Consider the following 12,036-nt stretch of genomic DNA (forward strand, 5'->3'; position numbering starts at 1 on the left):
CGCAGAGACAGATGTTCTTTTGGGGGGGGGCAGTGAAGGGGACGCAGTCCCTGAAAGCACCAAATCCCTGAAAACCAAAGCATTGCCTGAAACAGTGTTGGCTAAGAGTACAGATAGCATCACACCTGATGAAGCTCTGTCTGTAGGAGCGCCTGACATTACACCAGAAGAAGCAAACATCAAGAGGCAGCCTGAGGTGGGACCTGACAGGCCTGGGGTCAAAGGTCAACCTGCAGGAGAAACTGGTAATCCAGGACAGGGTGTATTTAATGATTCCGTATTGCATGTGTAAATGTTGACTAAATGTCATGTTTGTCCTAACACTGAGTCTGTTGCAGAATTGTTCAGGCTGTGTTACAAGTGTTTACTTGAGAGTGAATCCTAGCCAGTGCTCATGGTTGTAACTGTTTTTTATGTCTTGTCTGTGTTGCATGTCCTCGTCAGATTTGTCTCAGAAGATACCAATAACTTGTGTTCAGACTTGTTTTTCTTTAATGTTGTTGAAACCCTGACAAAACTGTTTTATTGAGATAACCAAGTTTGTCCATTTTAAAGTGACATTTTGGGAAATAAGATTTTTTTTCTTTTTGCAGAGTATTATCTCTCTATTTCTATTCATAAAAGATCTTTATGCTACGCTAAGCTAAAGGTCTCCTGGCTGTGGCTTCATTTTCTTTATAGTGTTGATGTTCTTCCTTGGTTAACGACAAACGACTTCCCAAAATGTAAACTTGCTTTAACCTTTGTTACAGGTTATGAATTAACAAATTCACAACACTCCTACTACTTGACATGAAGTGTGCAGTGTGTGACCTTGGCCAAGTGAGGCTGTCTTTGTGGTTTATATGACCTTTATTCTTTCAAGTGTCAATTTGGGCCATCCAGTGCATGAAGTCCAACATTTAACCCACTGATTTGTGTTTCTTTAACTGTGTTTCAAGTCGAACATTTTAAGGAGAGTTTGTACAGTATGTTGATCATTTCCATTAAAGCTCTGATCTGTTATGCTGTCTGCTCTGCTTTTCAGAGAACGGAGGTGCACCCACCATGTCCAAGGGACAGGGAGCAAAACCAACCAAACCTGGTACACATTTCTCTCTTTTACTTGATCTATAAATTATCTGCAAGCTGAAATGCCCATTCTAGTCTACAATAATTTAGTACAGACATTAATGTCCCATGCAAGGTGAACTGTTTTAGTGATCATTTTACTTTTTGTGTTCCCAATTTGAATTAATCAAAAACTGTAGTTCAAACCAACTAAAGGTTGACATTCACACCAATCTTATCTTGACATAAAAGGTCAATTACACCAACAAACACTAGCCTGTTATGCTCAAAACTTCAGCTCTAAACTGTTAGCATGTTACAATGCTAAAATTAGCAATTAGCACAAATCACCACTGAGCTTGACTGACTCTTCTTATTGAATCATCAGTTTTTAAGTAAGAACACTTAATTACATTGGCTTTCACAGATAAAATAGTAATTTATTTTCAGGCTACATATCAAAGTGGCTTCATTCATACCAACCACACAGCTTGAAAACACTCTGCTGGATTGGATGTTTGTTGCTCAGGTGTTCGAACATATCTGAGTGTAAGTGTTGCTTTGAACTCTTAGATGTTCCTAATAGTACATGTTTACACTTTTGTTCTAGACTGTGGACCATCAGGAGTACCAAATGGCCAGTGGATGAAGATACCTCGGCCAGGTAAACTGAGAGTATAATATTCTAACCCTGCTGTGTGTTAGTGGGTGTGATTTTAAATACCAATGTGTTGAACTAATAACAACCTACATGTGTGTTTGTTTTTTTACTTTATGTAGAATGTCAGTAAAAGAACTGGGAGAGTTTGAAGTTTAAACTGATTCTCTGTAGCACATATTTGTAACCCTTCGTTAGTTTACCTTGACTTGATTCAAAGTGTGCATGTTGTTTCATCATTTAAGGTTATAATGGAGGTGCTGCTGGAGCTTCTGCTGGCACAAACACAAAAGGTACTTCTACACAAGTGAATATGTAGACACCACACAAAGCATATTTTCAGACATAAGAGTATTTACTATGTTATTCTTTATCCTTTAAGTGATTTTGGGGATTTCTTTTTAGGTTATGGAGCAGGAGCTGGTGTTCCCAACGGATATGGTTCTCAACCCAACGGTACTTCTTTTTTTATATTCATTTATTTCAAATGTCCGCCTTTTGCAGATGATAATGGATTTATTTCAGTTAAACATACGGCAATTTCATCATAATGTAAATGCAGATGTGACTGCAAGCCAGACAGTGTTGATTACTGTGTCATTGTTTAGGATATGGTGCCAATGCAGGAGGATATTCAAATGGAGGAGCAGCTAAAGCAAATAAACCAGGTACGCAGCCTGATAACAGAGTTGTTTTGTGTGAAATGCATAGACATAAAACATTTTCAAAACATTATCAAGACAATTATGTGAGGGTACATTTTGATCTGTGCTTCAGGATAAGCAACATAATGATACCTATTAGCTAATTGGTGTTCATAAGAGACAAGTATGACACCTAAACAAAAAGAAAATCATATTATGTCTTACCTTTTATAAAAAACTATATCCTCCATTGTGCACTGACACTGTGCTTCTTAGGTTGACATTGTTCATTTGTAGAACGTTTATTTTTTGTAATTCTAACCTCTGCTATTTAAAGGTGTAAGTAAAAAGATCTTTAAAATGTCAATGACATTTTGTTTGTTCAAAGGTTATGGAGCAGGAGGCTACACTGTCCCTGGACTGAGCAATGGATATGGAGCTGGTAATATGTACTGTCAATATAAACATGGAGTGAAAACATCTTCCATTATATTACTCTTCTTCTTCAATTTTCAAAAAAATGTTCCTTTGGCTTTCTATGTGCAGGACTTGGCTATCCTTATGCAGGGAAACCTCAGCAACCTGGTGAGTGACTCGACTGACAGTCAACCTTGTTTGAAGTGACCACGTTTGAAGTGAGGAGTGTTTTAATCATTGTTGTGTATGCTTTAGGCTATGGACAAGGAGCATACCTTGGAGCTGGATATGGAAATAGAAATCCATTTGGAGGTGCAGTTTAAAGGAACAATTGTTTTGCAATTCAACTTCAAAACTCTTCAGTAGATTCATGAACGAAAGCTGCAAAAAAGCCAATGTTTTGTTTAGCGTACAGTCTATTAGGTCAGGTCAATTTAAATTAGACAGCCCAATATCACAATTCAAAGTTTGCCTAAAAAGGTTGTATGATCGTACCACACCTCTATCCTGACTCTCTATTTAAGGAACACAATTATTGAGGAAACGTTCAGGAAGAATTTCTTTCCGAGACAGATATACATACAGTAGATGTTTTGTGTGCAAACTAGACCAAGAAAATCAAAGTATATTTAAATACTGCTGAAGAAGACTGAGGGGTTTTCTTAAACGTCCCTTTTTTCCTCAGGATATGCAGGTCAGGGTGAAGCCAAATTAAGTCCAAATCAGGACTAGCATGATCTTTATCATTATTTATTCAAATGAACCCACGTCTAGATCATTGACTTTGAATATGTGATTTATAAAGCTGTATCGTTATTGTAGTCCATTAGCTAAGCCTACAAGTCTAAATTCATCATCATGAAGTAGATTATGGTGTTTTGTCTTCAGGGTATGGAAACGGAAATGGCTATGGTGCTGGTGTACAGCCAGATTTTGCTGGTAAGTTACATTTTATGAAGCGAAGTTATGAACTATTTAGTCAAATCGGTCTGTTTTGCAAACATGTTTGTGCTTAACTAGAGTATCATTTCTGCTTTGTTCAGGTCTTGGCCAAGGTGTACCCACTGCTAATGGCAAATCAGGTATGGGTGGCAAGAGAGGATACCTTTAAACATATTTTATGCAGACTTGAGCAGTGAAACAGAATTTAAAAAAAATAATTATTGTTCGATGTATTCTTCAGGTGGTGCCAGACACATGCCTTACAATGGAGCTCCAGTGATTCCTGCAGCTCTAGATGGTGAGAGGTGGTAAAAATATGACTTAAACATGAGTGAAAGGTGAGATTATCCTGTAAAGAGGATAATCCAGAGTGTAATCTACAGAGGAAAAACAAAACAGTAACAGTAAACCTATCAATAATAGTATTTGCAAGAAAGGAGCCATGCAAAAACGATTACAGATGTTGAATTATTGAATATTTTAGGTACAGTATGTTACTAAAACAGACAAAGATAAGAGAGTCTTAAATCCATAGTGTTTACACCATGACATCTCAGGTCCAGTGTGTTTGCTTTCCTCTAATGCTCAAAGATTTCTTGTGTACTCACACAGGAATGAGTCAGTTTGAGCCTCAGTCGGCTGGCTTTGGTCCAAATGGAAAAAGCGGCAGCATGTACGGTGGTACGTCCAACAAAATCTCTTCAATCTTTTAGATCATAACATAGGAGAACTCTGATTAGAAAATAACCCCCAGGAACAATTGAACACATCTGTAGCATGATATTGATCTTAGAAAATGTATTAATTATTATAATATTTTTATGCAACCAAAACTGTCTCCAATATTTTAGGAATGGGTGGCATGCCTGATGGCGGTCAGCCCCAGGGAATGGGTGCAAAGACATCAAACGCAAAGTATGGTGAGTGCTCTTAGTTCATGATTTACTGCCTCACAATAATGTATCTTGGGAAGGTTGTTGTTTTAAGGCTTAATTAGTTTGAAGTAGAATGTTCATAGAAGTTTAACCTCTCCAAGTATGTCACTTTCCTATTATTTGTTTACCGACCAAGTGCTTTTTGCTCCCTCCCTGCTCACTTGGAATTAGGCATCGGTGGGTTGCAGTTTGGTGGACAGCAAATCAACAGAGGGACTAATGGAGCAGGCAGTTATGGTATGTCTATGCTTTTATTGCATTCTCTCCTTTAAGGCTGTATATGTGTTAACTGCATGTAGGTCTTGATCAAAGTTGTAATTTTACTATCTTATTGCAAATGGTAAAATGGATAATCTGTTTGTCTCATTGCTGTCCAGGATATGGTGGAAGTCCCTATGGACCTGCTGGTAATGGCAAATCATCTGGAAAATATGGTGAGTCATTAGTCTTAAAAAAAACATATAAGCATGAAGCAGTACCATGAGCAGAGTTTCCAAGTGTGAAGCAAACCACCGGGCAACTTATCTATTATGTCTGTGTTGAGATATTTATGATAATTTTAGTCAACTCTATTGCAAGTGGTCTTGGTGGTGGAGCAGGTGGTGGAATCCTGCACCAGCAAAATATGGTCAGTGTGATGACACATAAGGTCAAAGGTTTTTTAATTAACTGCAGGACATTCTAGAAATTATAAAATAAATATTGAAATGTATACTCGACTCTGAAAAGATTCCTTGTGAGTTTGAGATTTTGTGATATGTTATACTTTATACGGTTTTATCTCTGTCCCTGCTCAGGGTATGGTGGGTACCCCAATGTTGGGCAACTTCTCGGCCTTGGCAGTAACGGACCCACAGCCGGGAAATATGGTGAATAATTAGTTAGTGATTTTTCTTGCCCATTCCCCAACTCTCAATCTTTATCTCACCTCTTCTGTTCATCTACAGGTTATGGAAGAATGCCTTATGAAGCTCAGCCAGCTGGACTGAGTCCTGAAGCCAAATCTGCTGGCAAATATGGTGAGAAAAATCTAAAATTCTCATAAGCTGCCCTGTTTATTTAATATAAATCTACTGCAAAGTAGTGGCTAATTTAGCTTAGCATAAACTGTAAACAAGTAGAATCAGCTAGCCATGGTAATCTAATTGCTATATACTATTTGTGCTCCTACCAAATGAAAGACACCAATGTAATACAGGATGGTGCCCCTTTTTTTATGCTAAGCTAAGTTATCCGACTGCTGGCAGTAGCTTTAAATTTACTATACAGGCATAAGAGAGGTGGCATTTTTTCTAATCTAAGTCCTGACAAGACAGAAAGTTAATACATGTATTTCCAAAAAATGACTAACTTTTCTTTTATGATTAGTTGATGAAAAAAAGGAAACTATAAAAATTAGATAAAAATCTTCTAAAGAGCCCTGAAACCTTAGGCTGGCCAGTTTTGAAGAACATACCTAAGCATTTGTTATTCTGCTGCTGTTTGTGTTTTGATTTGTGTTGGTTTTGAATAAATGTTTTCTTATATGTATGTCTTTTCTTACAGGTCCAGCTGCAGCACAATATCAGCCTGAGCATCATGGACTTGGACAGAATGGAAAATTAACAGGCAAATATAATGAGATTCAGCAGACATAAAACCTGTCCTCTAACTGTCCCTTTATTTAATAAATTTGTTTGAATTTGTCATCTCTGTGTGCTTTCAAAGGTGGTGGTGAAGTTCCCTACGCACCTCAAGCTCTTGGTTATCAGGGTCAGACGAAGTCTTCCAGTAAATACGGTACAGAGCACTCTTTAATTTGTTATTTTAATAAAATAAAAAAAATTCTGTCTGTATTTTAATTAGTTTTTTCCAAATTGTGTCTCATCAACTCTCCACAGGTAACCAGGGACCCTACCAGTCACAGCCGCTTGAATCTGCATCTGAAGTCAGATCTGGTGGAGGATATGGTATTTATGGTTAACTAATGTCATGAGCCATTTTTATTGGAATTGTTAAAAAAAAAAGAAAAAAAAAGTAGTTTGATCTCATTTTTTGTCTTACACAGAAACAGCTGGTTTATCTTATGAACCGCTGCCTGTGGAGCCTGATTCAACAGTAAAATCCTTCGGTGGGTAATGGAAAATATTTCACAGCCCAAATGTACAGCAGCCAGATATCTTCTTCTTCTTCTCATGTTGTCTTTTTTTCTTCTGCTCTCTTAGTGAAGGGAGGGGTACCGACCCCAGAGATTGCAGTTGAAGGGGACGGGATTGATAGATATGGTCGGTATATTTCTGCATGATTGGTTTTTTTTTCCATCACTACATGAGGTAACGTTTATCTGTTTGTCCCTCTCAGAAAATGTGGGCTATATAAACGGACAAGTGCAGCCAGAAGGTAAAACTAAGAACACTAGATTCAATGAAAAATGTGACGTATATAAAATTACAAGTTCAAAACAAAAACATTCACTTTTTGTTTTCCCTCTGTCCTGTGGGCATGTCTTCCTTTTCTGCTGTCCCCAAAGTTGTTAATTTCCCAGCAGCCCCAACTCCTGGCCCCACTCTGGACTACCCCTCTGTCCCGTCCTACATGCAGGTGGACTCCTCCTTCACTCCTGATGCTGTACCTGAAGCAGGTGTAGAGGACCTACCTGACCCTGCAGGCACAACGAGCCTCACCTTAGACTCTGCACCCGCTACAGAAACGCAGGGTGTTCTTCAGCTGCCTGATCAACCTGATGATGAGCAGCAGCTGCCACGTCAGATACACATCCAGCAGCATCTTAAACTGCATTTTCACCAAAAAGGCAAGTCCAGATGAGGTTAAAATACAGTTACCTAAAGTAAAGAGAATCCAGCAAAGTGTTTGGTGGGAAGGAAGTTGAAACACGAGAACAGTAGAAGAGAGGAAGATGAAATAATTCAGGATTTTTATTTTATTTTAGGGATAAATTGACTTAGCTCATAGGGTTTAGTTTTGGATGTAATTTTCCTTCCGTTGTTTCCATGAATAATGTGGGAAAGAAAGCGGTCTAATGACTTCTATTTAAAATCGTGACCTAAAAGCTTTTCTTGTATCCTTTAAATACGTTACTTAAAATTTACTGTACGCCTCGTCTGTTACCTCAAAAACCAGCAAGAGAGCGTAGAGGTTTACGCTCAGAGGTGTCAACATGCAAGGCAGGTAACTGCTTGGAGCCCCCTGAGGGCTGACAAACTTTAAACCACAGTAGTAGCTCAAAATGTGCAAATTTGCAATGACAGTAGGAAACTCCCCTAATGGGGCTCCATCTGACAGCACTCACTCTCATTACCCTGCTTAGCACCTCATGTATGACTCGTGTGAAAACCAAAGTTTGTCAATGAAAATCAAAGAGGAAGAGCGTCAGGACACTGGTAGATATAATGGTGACTGGAGGGGCCCCCAATTATTTTTTTGCCTCAGGCCCCAACAGACTCCAGAATTGCCACTGTTTATGCTGCCTATAGAAAAAGATTCATAACTTTGCTTTTTTTTTTTTTTTTTGCTTGAGATGTAGATGATACTGCTCTCATATCTGTAAAGTCACTGTAGAGCTACAGCTAAGAGTTTCTTACAGTATATTAGTTCAGAATAAAGAATGGAAACAGTTAGTCTGCCCACAGGGAAGAAAGTTTACCTGCCAGAACCTTTAAAGCTCATTGAGTTACATGTTACACCAAATTTTCTCAAATTAGACACAAAACAAAGTGTAAAAAAAAAGCATTTAACATGCAGAAAAAGTGTAGGGCCTCTGCGTGTCAGGTTGTCGTGTCTTGAGATAAAATTTGTTATGAATTGTCGATGTACAAATACATGTTAAGTGAAGCTAAGCGGCTACTGGAGTCAGTTTTCCAATTAATGCATATAAAAAAGAGGTGCATCAGTCTTGTTGTTTAGTACTAAGCAAGAAAGCCAATAAAGGTATTTTCCCAAAATGTCAAACTATCCCTGTAAGCGAAAGATGTAAATCCAGACAGAGGCTTAATTAGTTTTGAAAAGAATATGTAACCAGTGTTAGTTCAACATATGTATCAGTAATACAAAATCGTAATAACAGTTGTCATGTTTGTCCTTATCTTCAGGAGCAAAGAATGGAAAATACGACTTGAACGGCTTCTTTGGGAATAGTGGCTACCAAGGTGAGAACTGAATGACTCTGATCCTTTTTCAGTTTGCTGTTTTTCTCGACTCTTCGCTCATCTGTGTGTTTTCTTTCCTCACAGGTTAACCTCACCGACAACGACAACTATCATCTGCCGTTGTAAATTATTTTTTCACTGTTTCCAAGTGTACATTATTCTTACTCTCTTCTGTCTGTAGAATAGTCCGTGTGTTTTTGTTTGTTTGTAGTGATATCATTTAGACGTTTGGAGTTGTTAGGTTATTCTGTTCATGTTTATTGTGATGTGTCTTCATTACCTTTATGTCATGCACTTACTGTTTACTCTACATGAAAAGATTTAGTTAGAGGAGCAATGAAGTCAGTTAGTTTTTTTTTTTTTTTTTTTTTTTAATTGATGTTATTTACTCAAACTAATCCTGTAAAATGCAAAGCAGTCAATTTATTTTGCATGGGAAAAGTTTTCACTACTTGTTGCAAAGCATCTGTTTATAACTGTACAGAATTTGAATAAAACCATCAATGAATACCGACAATATCCCCTCATCTGTGTGTGTTTCTATATACCTCTGATATTGTGTTTATCCCCAGGTCATCATGAGTGTAACACAGCTGTATATTAGCATGAGGAATAGGAACATATGTGTAATAAGGGAAATACTGAATAAATCAATGTTCACCTTAAAGCTGAGGTGTGCGTCACTTATGAGCCACGACACAGAGCAGCTGCCTCAGAGCACATGGCTATTTGTAAGGATTAACTCCAGCTTAAGGATAAGAACCCTTTGCTGATTGGTCCTGCAGAAAGCATGCCACTTTGCCAGCTCAACAGGTTGCTTGCTTGGAATTACACCTGTCCAATGATGGATTTCAGGTAGCAGAGCTTCAGCTCGTTTGTCGTCATGTCCGTGCCCGGGTGTCCTCTGAGCGTGGCCTCGTTTGGAATGTAAATGTTGAGGAACCTGAACTTTCAACTAAATGTGAGGGCATCAGGAAGTCGTGATGGTGCTTTACAAAGGGCCACGGCTGCTGGAGTTTGCAAAGACCCCAACGCATCTTCAGTTCAACAAATATGTCCTGACAGGTTACCGGCCGGTGTCCACAGCTCAGGAGTGCGTCAGGAGCCTCTTCTACTTGCACAATGAGCTGGGGAACATCTACACACATGGTACGTCCAGAAATCAATGGTGCTTTTATATATTTTTTTATAAATCTCCTCCAGTTTCCTTTTGGATTGAATGTAAAAATGTGCATTGAATTATCTGAATCATTCCATTCAGATAGGATGATTCCCTGCAGTTAAATACACAGAGCACCTTTTCCTCACCTTGTGTCCTTTTAACTCATTCAGGGGAAGTAAAAACAATACAGGTCACAGATATCCGATACTCTCACTTATGGCCGGTTACAAGCATACTTAGAGTAATGAGTGAGGATATGGGGTATTAGCTGTAATCTGCCTTGGGAATCCCTGTCCTGGAAATAACCTTCAGGTAATTAGGTCTTGTGAAGGTGTGTGACCTTTTTTCACGTTGCATAGTCCTAAATACATCCTCATGGGAACAGCATGCATGTAAACACATGCTTGCATAGATTGCATGCAGATTTAATATGCAAACATATTCTAAACATGCTTTTCATTTGTGGGTTGCAAACTTGTCCGAAGTCGTAAAAATAGAAAGATGGAAGTTTATCTGCACAGCCTTGAACTTTCAAAGCTACCCTCCTCACTCCATTTTCTCCTTGGATATCCTGTAAGTTCATTAAGGCTAACACTCTTACTAAGAGGAAGTGTTGGGTATTATCTGAGGAGCACTTCCCAAACACTTGTAGCCGACTGCACAATGTTCCTGGCACAGAAACAGACAGAGGAAGAACTCTGACTGCTAAAATCCTCAAATAGTTCTGCAAAAAAAAAAAGTCATAAACCTAGAATATAAACGCCATCCTACAAACATAAACTTAACTTGCTCACCTTTGTAGAAGTCAATAATACTTTCCAGTGGCTGATTTCATCTCAATTCTCTTCTTTTCTCTTCTGCCTCATCTCCCGTAAACCTCAGGAATACCTTTTTTCCTTTTCTTGGTGCTGCTGCCTTTCAGCATCCCCTGGGAGGAGGTGGACAGTGTCTGGATCTGTGTGGTCCACTACTTGGCCTGCCTCTCTCCCACGGTGGGCTCAGTGGTCTACCATGTGTTCATGAACCATGTGGGAGGAGAGCATGTGTACGACACCCTGCTATCCCTGGACATGTTCGGGGTCTGCTTGGTTAACACCCTTGGTAGGTTCTCCCTGGATTCTTCTCTCTGTCTCTTAGTGGAAATTGTTCTATGCCATTTATTAGAATATTAGAATAATATTTAAGAGACATTGCTGTTTTCTCTTGTCACCAGGCGCACTCCCCATCATCCACATCACCCTTTTCTGTTACCCGGTCCTGCGACGAACTGCCCTGCTGACCTACATCGTCTTGTCAACCTACGGCATCTACTGTGCCACCACAGCCCGCACCAACGTCCTGCGCCTGCGAGCATTTGTGTGGCAGGCCCTGTTCCGCTTCATCCTCTTCCTTTTCCGGGTGTTCGGCAGTGGGGTGGGCAGCCCCGACTCACTTCGCCTCTTCGTTACCATGGACTCTCTCGCTGTACTGGGAGGACTGGTCAACATAATCCAGATCCCAGAGCGCTTTGTCCCAGGCCTGTTTGACAACTGGGGCAACAGCCACCAGATCATGCATGTCATGGTCATTTGCTCCATTATCTACCTGCATTGGGGCACACTGGAGGATTTAGCCTGGATTAAGACCTACCAGTGTCCGACTGAGTGATGCCAAGTGTATCAAGTTCAGACAGGATGCACTCAGGGATACGCTGATAGGAAACAGATTAGGCTTCATAAGGCAGGAGGAGTAAAGCATAAGCACAGAGTGGTCTAAAGATGCACTTTAGTTCTAGCTGCTGAAAGGAAATTTGACACTTGTCCAGAGCAGAACAGGAGGAACCTACAGTGTTGTAACTGTGGCTCTCCATTATCACTTGATCAAATTAAAAATCCTGAGCATACTTGATTCTTAGTTTGTTGAAATGCAGTAGTTCTGGGTTGTATTACCCATTACAAAAATAGCTGTGAAAATGGAAAAAAATTACATTATTTTCTGAATTAAATTATATATTTTTTATAACCGACTACTACTTGTGGTTATTCATGCATGGTGTGAATGTAAGTAAAGTGCAATATGGGTTTGGGTAAATGCTTGTGTTTAA

The 12,036-nt window shown here is 39.3% G+C and overlaps 2 protein-coding genes across 2 annotated transcripts; both read left to right on the forward strand.

Moving 5' to 3' along the window:
• Positions 1-8: 8 nt before the first annotated feature.
• Positions 9-9,185, forward strand: LOC132955677 (uncharacterized). Its single transcript, XM_061028623.1, has 27 exons — positions 9-245; positions 1,028-1,084; positions 1,661-1,714; positions 1,954-2,001; positions 2,114-2,164; positions 2,317-2,376; positions 2,741-2,794; positions 2,899-2,937; positions 3,025-3,081; positions 3,658-3,708; positions 3,813-3,851; positions 3,953-4,009; positions 4,324-4,392; positions 4,563-4,631; positions 4,818-4,883; positions 5,024-5,080; positions 5,444-5,515; positions 5,594-5,665; positions 6,192-6,254; positions 6,354-6,425; positions 6,527-6,595; positions 6,694-6,756; positions 6,851-6,910; positions 6,987-7,025; positions 7,156-7,437; positions 8,735-8,791; positions 8,876-9,185. The coding sequence occupies exons 2-27, from the start codon at positions 1,048-1,050 to the stop codon at positions 8,878-8,880; spliced, it is 1,662 nt and encodes a 553-aa protein (XP_060884606.1). The 5' UTR covers positions 9-245; positions 1,028-1,047; the 3' UTR covers positions 8,881-9,185.
• Positions 9,186-9,614: 429 nt separating this feature from the next.
• Positions 9,615-11,992, forward strand: LOC132955875 (progestin and adipoQ receptor family member 4-like). Its single transcript, XM_061028943.1, has 3 exons — positions 9,615-9,940; positions 10,836-11,054; positions 11,167-11,992. Exons 1-3 carry the CDS (start codon positions 9,775-9,777, stop codon positions 11,598-11,600), a joined length of 819 nt encoding a protein of 272 aa, XP_060884926.1. The 5' UTR covers positions 9,615-9,774; the 3' UTR covers positions 11,601-11,992.
• Positions 11,993-12,036: the final 44 nt, after the last annotated feature.

The sequence above is a fragment of the Labrus mixtus genome, chromosome 21 (genome assembly GCF_963584025.1).
Source record: "Labrus mixtus chromosome 21, fLabMix1.1, whole genome shotgun sequence".
In the NCBI taxonomy this organism is placed as follows: Eukaryota; Metazoa; Chordata; class Actinopteri; order Labriformes; family Labridae; genus Labrus; species Labrus mixtus.

Excerpts from the sequence above, each read along its gene's own strand:
- LOC132955677 (XM_061028623.1), top strand. The coding sequence starts at position 1,048 with ATGTCCAAGGGACAGGGAGCAAAACCAACCAAACCTG. Across the intron at positions 2,165-2,316 it reads ATATGGTTCTCAACCCAACG|GATATGGTGCCAATGCAGGA; the intron begins GTACTTCTTTTT and ends GTCATTGTTTAG. Across the intron at positions 2,377-2,740 it reads AGCTAAAGCAAATAAACCAG|GTTATGGAGCAGGAGGCTAC; the intron begins GTACGCAGCCTG and ends GTTTGTTCAAAG.
- LOC132955875 (XM_061028943.1), top strand. The coding sequence starts at position 9,775 with ATGGTGCTTTACAAAGGGCCACGGCTGCTGGAGTTTGCAAAGACCCCA. Across the intron at positions 9,941-10,835 it reads GGGGAACATCTACACACATG|GAATACCTTTTTTCCTTTTC; the intron begins GTACGTCCAGAA and ends CGTAAACCTCAG. Across the intron at positions 11,055-11,166 it reads CTGCTTGGTTAACACCCTTG|GCGCACTCCCCATCATCCAC; the intron begins GTAGGTTCTCCC and ends TCTTGTCACCAG.